General features: G+C 40.2%; 1 protein-coding gene across 2 annotated transcripts in view; it reads left to right on the forward strand.

The window, feature by feature from the left end:
- The window catches only part of EPHA4 (EPH receptor A4), a 192,427-nt gene that overhangs the window by 118,335 nt on the left and 64,394 nt on the right, over positions 1-9,698 (forward strand). For both annotated transcript variants that reach the window (XM_006170111.2, XM_006170112.2), the window contains exon 5: positions 1,537-1,875. In XM_006170111.2, coding sequence (XP_006170173.1) covers positions 1,537-1,875 — 339 coding nt within the window. The remainder of the gene's footprint in view (positions 1-1,536; positions 1,876-9,698) is intronic.

Genomic DNA, 9,698 nt, shown 5'->3' on the forward strand with positions numbered 1-9,698 from the left:
CACCTAATAGAAAAAAAAAAAAAAAAAAAAAAAGAAAAGAAATGGTTGATAATTTGTCCCAAAAGGAGATTGGGAGAGGCTTCTTACATATAAAACTAAAATTTTAAATTAGGCTATATAAAGAAAAAAGGAAAGTGAGTTATCCTTATTAAATATTACCATCAGAATCCTTCAGCCATTCATCACAGTGTACTGGCTAATAAATATTGATTATGATTCCTTACTCATGGGTTACCCTTCCAGTTTTCTCTCAATGGCTATTTTGGGACAGCATTTTATTGGGGTTGACTATGTAAAGCTCTCCCAAGTTCATGCAGTTCTCCAGTGAACTTTCTTTTGCAGAGAAACATGAACAAGTTTCTTTCAATATTAGGTTGTTGGGAAAGTTATGACGTATTTTCTATGCAAAACTGTGTCCTGATTTTCCAGACAACCCAATATTTATAGTGGTATAGTGAGCAAGAAACCTCAAATTTTCATTGAAATCTATTTTGACTCTTCTTCTGGAAAACCAAAACAGGAAAGAAAGAGAGCTTTCTGACTGTCATATTGAGGAAATATTTTTTATTAGAGTGTGACAGGTATCTTTTAAAACTTTGAGACTGGCTCAATCCAAGAAAATTCCCTTTTCCTTCTCTTCTCACCTGATTCTTCTACTTGAAGGGAATTTCTGTCACAAATTCTTGGCATATGAAGACTAATCTATGGCAAGAAACAAGAGATTCATCATGGTCTACAGTCATTTTTTTGTATTATTTTTGAACCAGCCATTAAATTGTTAGTGATCAGTTGTTCTGTTTTATAACAGCCTCTACTGTCATTCATATTTCAGAAACACTTTTATGTCAGTGGGAAAGAGCATGCTTATAAACAACCTGGGATAGCTCTAGTCAGTTAAAGGGTGGGAGGAGGGTCTGGAATCCTAAAGAGTCCCTGTCTGCCTAGCCATGAGATCTCTCAACAGCTGTATCTTTGCCATCTCTGCAACCATGTTAAACCAGTTCCTACTAATGACCTATAAACAACTTACCCCTCAAATGCCGTGTTGAACTGTAGACCTATCTCTAGACAGTTCTGCTAATTTTGCTTTCTATTGATGACATGCTATACTTGGGAATCATAATTTGTCATTAAAACTGGTGTGTAGCTATTAATTTACTAGAGTCCCACAGTAGCTTGGGAACTAGAGTCACATCTGTATACCCATCTTTTAGATGATAAGACGGAGACTGGATAAGTTATACTATGTTCCTACCACTTCAGAGGGAAAGCCTGGAGCCCATTTGCTAGTGCCTGTTCACATGGCAGAGGAGTAGTCAGTGCTACATTTGCACAGGAATGGGAATGACAGTCATACGTACAGCTTTCTATCATATTGCTATTTGAAAAGATCTTCTTGCTGACTCGATTTGCTTTTTGCTATCTTTATCATATGGGCACACTTTGCGTTCTAGAGTTGCAGAAAATAATACAAACTCTGAGAGATTCTGAAAGGACACTTCAGTTCCTGGTATGATGATGTGTTTCTTTCTCTAGGCCCACCATCTGCTCCCCTCAACTTGATCTCAAATGTTAACGAGACGTCGGTGAACTTGGAGTGGAGCAGTCCTCAGAACACAGGTGGTCGCCAGGACATTTCCTACAATGTGGTGTGCAAGAAATGTGGAACTGGTGACCCCAGCAAGTGCCGACCCTGCGGAAGTGGAGTTCACTATACCCCACAGCAGAATGGCCTGAAGACCACCAAAGTCTCCATCACTGACCTCCTGGCTCATACCAATTATACATTTGAAATCTGGGCAGTCAATGGAGTATCCAAGTATAACCCTAGCCCAGACCAATCAGTTTCTGTCACTGTGACAACCAACCAAGCAGGTAGGAATCTGATTCTCTTATTGTCTGGTATGAGTATCTATACAGAAAGGCTGGTGGTGATCACCGTGAATGACGTTAAAGTTCTACGGTTGAAGTAGAACCAATTACAAACCTGAGAGTTGTGTTATAAGCAAAAAATATTTAGAAGGAAATTTACTCATTAAGCAAGTATGTCAATTGAGCACCAGCTGCCTAGCACGCCCTGTTCTAGGTAGTGGAGATAAAATGAGAATAAGGCAGTCTCTGATTGAAAGGTGTTGGCACCCTGATGAGCTAAGATACTCTGTGGTGGACTTCACTTGTACTAGATTCACACTGGCTGCAATAATCACATCATATATGGCCAGACATCAGAGTAATGGCAGATTATACAACACAGAGTGCTGTATTGGTATTTGCTATGCTTTCCAGCAAAAGCATTATCAGCAATAATTTTGAACTTGTGCTTTAATGCAAAACATTAAAAGGTATTTACATGAACCTATACTAGATTTGCCATGTAAAGGTTTACCTGTGTGGTTAACAAACTTTGTCTTAAGACACATAGTATTGTCGTAAGCAGATGGTGTAATGGTTATGTTGCTGGACTCCCACATGGCCAACTGTGGTTCAAGTACTGGACCCAGTGATTTCAAACTCATGCTGGGCATGTGTGCATGTATGCCCAAGATCCTAGGAGAAGAATGGAAGAGAAGGCATTGCGCCATGGCTATCCCCCCTGGGGGAGGATGATTTCTTATTTTCTGTCTCTGTCCCTCTCTCTCTCTCTCTCCAGCGAGTGCATGTGCCCTATATGAAAAAGTCTCTCTAAAAAACAAAAACAAAACAAACAAACAGAAAGAAAAAAATAGTGTATTTTTGCACCACTTTCATAGTTCATCCCATGATTTACAAGGGGATCAGAGGACGGCTAGTCAAACCGGTTTCTTGTATCACTTCCTTTAATCCCAATAACTAGAAAATAGTTTTGAATCAGCCCATTGTGTGGTTGCTGAAGTAGCTAGATCCCACATGGTTGACCAGGTTATTTGAGTCCTATATACCTAGCAGCTTAAAAGACATGCCAGGTCTATGTGCATGTATGCCCAAAACCCTGAAGAGGGGAGGAAATGGACAAGAAGGGATTATGATGTAACTATCCTCCATGAAAAGTAATTTTTCAATTTCTCTCTTTCTCTCTCTCTCTCTGGTGTACACATGTGTTGTCTAGTAAACAAAAAGAAAATAATTTTTTCTCTTCAGGAAGTGTTTCTGTGAGTTTATTGCAGAACTGACTCAAAATCTTGAATGTCAAATATTTTCAAAATCTAGATCTCTAAGCTCTGGCTCCTGACCCAGTCATCTGTATTTCTTCCCTAAAAAAGTTTCCATGCTACCACATTTTATATTGCCAGTTTCCTGTTATTTCTGGACAGTTAAAGAGGAGTGGGAAGAAAGGACTGTGGTTTTTCCCTTTGTGAGGCTCTTAAGGATAGCAAACATCGCTGGGAAAAGTTTATACATTGCCAACAATCCTTTGGCCTCTTACTGAGCTTTTCTTTTAAACGAATGTTTCAGTAAATGCACTTACTAGTTAAATAAAATATCTGTACTAATTGATCCTATAGTGAAAAGTATTCTAGTGTCCCAGAGCCATTATTTTTCCATTGGCCTCCTGAGCTCTCCAGAATAAATAAAAGTTAAGACTTGGGAAAGATTTCGAGTGGAGGCTAGAATGGCTAATCTTACTGGAATGTATCTTCAGCTACACAAATGCGAACAGCCTTTTTAAGTATGTAGTGTGAACAGGTCAGCTGATTATGCTTTTGTCTTAGAAGTCTGTACTTTTAGGCAGTGAGCCCTGTGACTGGCCATTAGTTTTCTTTCTCCACAAAAGTTAGCATGATTTAGGAGTCTCCGATAGCATCAATGTACTCTGCCTTTGCCAACTTCTTAGTAGTTTCCTTTTGGGAAAATGCAGTGGAAATACTACACACTGCTTCTGGGAGAAAGGATTGGTGCTACTGGGGTCGTAGAATTAGTAAGAGCCAGTGCTGTGCAGAAGGAGCCCAGCACCTCCTGACGAATCTGGTTTGTGACCCAATCAATAATCTTCTGTTCAGCTCCCTTGTTGCTTTTCAGTTGTCTTCAAACACATCACTACATTCTTAACCAAATGAAAACTAGAAATGGACTTTTGGAAGCCTCAGCTATACAAGGTGAAGTCATTCTCTTCGGCAGAGTAAAACCTTTGGGAGACATGCTGAGGACAGGCTTGGCTTCCATAGATTTTGGGAGGAGACTTCTATGACTCTCTGTGTACCTAAAAATTGAAGCCAGGAGATTATGTCAGCCCCTACCTACCAGGCCAGAAGGCCTATACAGCACAAAGAGCACATGCAAAAAAATCCTCCATGAGAAAAAAAAAATGTGCAAAAACATTAGAGAGTGAGGGGAAAGTCAAGGTTTCATTAAAAATGTAGGTGTAATTCTTTTAGATCCAGGAAAAATGCGGACAGGGAATTCCTCTAACACAATGAGGATTTCTCTGCCCTGGCAAACGGTCCTGCCAGGAGCTTTGCTGAATAGGACAAAATTCCAGCTCCTTATTTTAATTTTTGTGAAGGGTGATGCTGGGAAGCTGTTCAAAATTAAAAATAAATCTTTCAATAAGAAGACCTCCTGTGTGGCTAGCCAGAAAGCTTTCTGCTTAGCACAGAATTGTACATGTGCATAGCACTGCCTCATTATCCGACCATAATTTGAAGTTCACTAATTCAAAATCATTGCGATAGTTTATCTTTGATTAACAAAACCTTTGTTCGTAGAAGTGCAAATTAATAATGTAGGCCAAAATTCTGGGTGAATGTAACAGCCATAAATTCTATGAAAGCTCCCCTAAGCATATTTACATATACACAATTATATTCTAATTGCAGTTGTTCCTGTCATTTCATTAAATTAAATTCCTTAAGGACCTCTATAGGCAATGATGTTTCACTCTATAAGGACTAAGTAGAACTAATGAATATTAGCATTTAGCACCTGGAGGCCACAAAGTTTAGTGGCTTTCCATCTTTGCTCTGTTTCCACAGATTTTTCTTTTCTTGTTAGTAATCTAGTAAACACACACACACACACACACACACAATCATATACACAAAACCTCTTAGAACTCTTGATCCTATGCTCACCACGTTTGAGATTTCAACCACTGAGGAATAGATAGCTTCTTGAAGGTGAACTATTCACCTGAGCTAATGTCAGAGTCAGTACCAGAAACCAAGGAGAATCCTACTCCTAGAAGGAGAAAGTTCTTTAGATAATTAATAGCATTCATGGATTCAACGTGGCATTCTTTCCATTTTTTGAGATCAAACTATGTGAGGTGTAGGTTTAACTGGTTTTTGATCATTTGATTGTAGAATATGGTGTGAATGGGCTGGGTTAACCATCCTAACCAAATCTTACTGTTGAGGTCTTAAGTGACTGATAATACTCCCTTCCTCCCTGTATGGGCTCAAAACCAATTGACACAGGAGATAAAGGAAATCAGAGGGACAGAAGAATGTGAGCTTTGTATTATCTGTGGCTAAACTGGCTGCTTTAGCGGCTGCCAGGGCCCAACTGGCTAACTACGTGGAATCCCTGCAGGGCACAGCTTGCTCCTCTCAGGTGGCCTAGTGGACACGTTTTTTGCAGCTGCGCAGGTGCAAGAAAGCATAGTGGGTTGAGTTGAGCACTAGTACTTCTCCCAAATCCTCTAATGAGATAAATCACCCCTGCCTCAATCCTGCTTTCATGCCAGGAACAGTGAAGAGAGGTGAGAAGTAGGAAAGGCGGGACTGTTAATCCAGCTGAAGTTGCACTGCTGTAAAACTTGGGAGGAGGAAACTCTTGGAAATTCCCCCAAGAATTGCTTTCCTACGTTACAGGCCAAAAGGAGCAAAGTGAGATTCTACTTCCTCCACTTTCCATCCGGCAGCAACTGTTCTGTCTTTTGTTTAGGAAGAGATAGTCCTGATGTTTATGAAAAACAGATAAGCAACTGCTGGTAGTTTGCTTTCTAAATGGCTTTCCTTGGGTTTACTTTTACTTAAGTGGACCATCGCAGGCAAATGAATTCAGGATGTGTCACTGGGAAAGAGAAGTGCTATATAAGTGAAACAAGGTTTTCTTCTCAAGCAGTGGATCTGAATATTTCAGATAAAATGCTGTGAGGGTTTCAACAGTAGCTGGATCTCACTGAGAGAGTTTTACCATGCATCCCCATGTTTGCCTTTTAAGCTGTGGCGCTTGACAATACTGTAGGTATGTTTGTTTGTTTTAAATTTTTATGAATCCCTGTGAGTGGTGCTTTCTACTGATCCCAAATTGTACCCAGCAGCAATGACACTCATTTTTTATTTTTACTTTGCTTGTGAGACTGTTCAGTTGCTTTATAGGGTAGCTCTGGTCATCTCTCTCTTTCTCTCTCTCTGGTCATCTCTCTCTTTGGTCATCTTTCTCTAGCACAACTATGGTGTCCTAGTAGCAAACAAACATCTATAACACTCTTGGAGGAATTAAACTATTTTATAGAGTACATAACTAAACATAGCTTAACCTCTAACATCTTTAGCAATTCTGTGATTCCAAGTGCATAACCACGAGCTATGACCTATTGGCATGGAGAATAAGGCTTATGTCCTTATGGTAATTAGAAACTGGCTCTAAAGACAGTTTTCAAGAATAGGAAAACAAATTCCAAAAATGCTTCGGCAGAATTATGACCTGAATTCTGCCTTTTTTATTTCTCCAACCCTTTACTCTGCCAAGAAATTTATTTTAAGGGGTAAAACGGAGTAAGATAGCTCTAAGGGGTAAAACAAAGTAAGATAGTTCTATTTCTGACACAGTTGTTCCCATTTGGGGATGGTTTCTACCTCACCCCCACATCTGGGAGAACATTTGACAATGTCTGGAGACCATGTTTTCCCTTAAATTATTTCTTTATTTAATTTTATTTGTTATTATTATTTATATTTTAATTTGACCTAAGAGAAAGAGAGAGAGAGTGAGAGAAGGGGAAAATGAGAAAACAAGCTGCCAGGTCCAGGACTTGAACTGCAACAGCCACGTGGGAGTCCAGCTGCTTTAACTACCATGCCACATGCAGGCCCTGACTTTTTTTTTTTTTTTTTAATTATTATTAAAGGTTTTTGCCTTAGGGTGCACGTGCTCATTGGAGAGAGACGGTGAGAGGGAAAGTGAAGAATCACCCACCAGGAGGATGGGTACACTGTCATCCCTTCATATTCATTCTCCTGGAATTTTGGGCATGTGGACAAGATGACTGGTGTGATTTTCAAATCACTAAGTCTGGGACTCGAACCATGGTTGGCCATGGGGATTCCAGTACTTTAACCACCATGCCGTGTGCTGGCCCCTCTGAAGACAATTTTGCTGCTGCTATATATAGTGAGTAGAGGCCTGGATGCTCCTAACCTTCCTGCATGGCACAGGACTGCCTACCACAATACAGAACTGGCCAAAATGTCCATAGTGCTACAACTGAGAAACTGTCGTAGAGATACGTGAGAAAAGCAGATCTCATGACTTCAAGGCAGTGCCCACTTTGTACAGGTGCTGAGCCCACAGATGTTTGCTTAGGCTGGCAAATGGCACATCCCACAGGGGGATCCATTTTTCCTGTGTTCACTGCCTTTTCTGAGAGCAGATGCCTCTATTACTGCCGTCAGGAGACAAGCTGCTACAAAGGGCCTCTCAGGGCTTCTTGTGAACCCTTTCCTGGTTGTTTTGCCATCAGATCAACTGGTGCTGCTTGTTAGATTGGCATTGTTCTCTGGGATTGGATAATCCAGTAAACTGCAAGAGAAAAAAACACATCAACAATAAAATGGTATTATTCCTCATCGTCATGCCACTGTATAGCATGTAGTAGTAGATATTTAATATTTGTTTGTTGATTAACATTTATTTATAGTATAAGCAAAGAAGTTAACTCTCTTTGTCAAAGAGTGATACATTTAATAAAACCGAAATAATGAGTAGAGAAAAGAAAATAACTAAGTACAAGAGGCACACAGTCTTTTATTACTCAACTGGTAAGTTCCCATTCTCTCTCTCTCTGCCATCTTTTAATTAGACATATTATGTTATTTGAGTGGGATAATGGAGAACAGTGGGAATTCTCATCCCCACTGGGTATAATTACTACCTGTCTTGTAGATAGTAAAAGGAAAGCTTCAAGAAAATGGTGGAAGAAAAGAGAAAATCTTAGAGGAATTGAGTTAGGTCCTGTGCTATAGGCATGATGGTGCCAGGTTTTATGAAGCCTGAAGCTTGGACGATATTTGTGTGATTAAGGGGTGGGGGACCCTACAAATTTACAAATACCAAATTAGGAATAGAGCTTCAGAAAGGTTCCATGCTAACTCTTTAGCCTCAGCATGTATAAGTCTGCCTCTGACTCGGTTGAAATGCAATTGCCAGATAGGTGGATTATTGGGAAAATCAAGTCCAGTTTGACCTGATAGGAAGGCAGAAAGACAAGATCATAACAGACCGTCTCATGGGGATTCCAGTACTTTAACCACCATGCCGTGTGCTGGCCCCTCTGAAGACAATTTTGCTGCTGCTATATATAGTGAGTAGAGGCCTGGATGCTCCTAACCTTCCTGCATGGCACAGGACTGCCTACCACAATACAGAACTGGCCAAAATGTCCATAGTGCTACAACTGAGAAACTGTCGTAGAGATACGTGAGAAAAGCAGATCTCATGACTTCAAGGCAGTGCCCACTTTGTACAGGTGCTGAGCCCACAGATGTTTGCTTAGGCTGGCAAATGGCACATCCCACAGGGGGATCCATTTTTCCTGTGTTCACTGCCTTTTCTGAGAGCAGATGCCTCTATTACTGCCGTCAGGAGACAAGCTGCTACAAAGGGCCTCTCAGGGCTTCTTGTGAACCCTTTCCTGGTTGTTTTGCCATCAGATCAACTGGTGCTGCTTGTTAGATTGGCATTGTTCTCTGGGATTGGATAATCCAGTAAACTGCAAGAGAAAAAAACACATCAACAATAAAATGGTATTATTCCTCATCGTCATGCCACTGTATAGCATGTAGTAGTAGATATTTAATATTTGTTTGTTGATTAACATTTATTTATAGTATAAGCAAAGAAGTTAACTCTCTTTGTCAAAGAGTGATACATTTAATAAAACCGAAATAATGAGTAGAGAAAAGAAAATAACTAAGTACAAGAGGCACACAGTCTTTTATTACTCAACTGGTAAGTTCCCATTCTCTCTCTCTCTGCCATCTTTTAATTAGACATATTATGTTATTTGAGTGGGATAATGGAGAACAGTGGGAATTCTCATCCCCACTGGGTATAATTACTACCTGTCTTGTAGATAGTAAAAGGAAAGCTTCAAGAAAATGGTGGAAGAAAAGAGAAAATCTTAGAGGAATTGAGTTAGGTCCTGTGCTATAGGCATGATGGTGCCAGGTTTTATGAAGCCTGAAGCTTGGACGATATTTGTGTGATTAAGGGGTGGGGGACCCTACAAATTTACAAATACCAAATTAGGAATAGAGCTTCAGAAAGGTTCCATGCTAACTCTTTAGCCTCAGCATGTATAAGTCTGCCTCTGACTCGGTTGAAATGCAATTGCCAGATAGGTGGATTATTGGGAAAATCAAGTCCAGTTTGACCTGATAGGAAGGCAGAAAGACAAGATCATAACAGACCGTCTGGCCTCTAGTCAGATGTGTGAAACTGCTCTGGAGTGGTCCTGAAGTGTGGTTTGAAATCTCAGGGAAAAACAGAAAGCACAT

Source organism: Tupaia chinensis, unplaced genomic scaffold (genome assembly GCF_000334495.1).
Source record: "Tupaia chinensis unplaced genomic scaffold, TupChi_1.0 Scaffold148019_1, whole genome shotgun sequence".
Taxonomy (NCBI): Eukaryota; Metazoa; Chordata; class Mammalia; order Scandentia; family Tupaiidae; genus Tupaia; species Tupaia belangeri.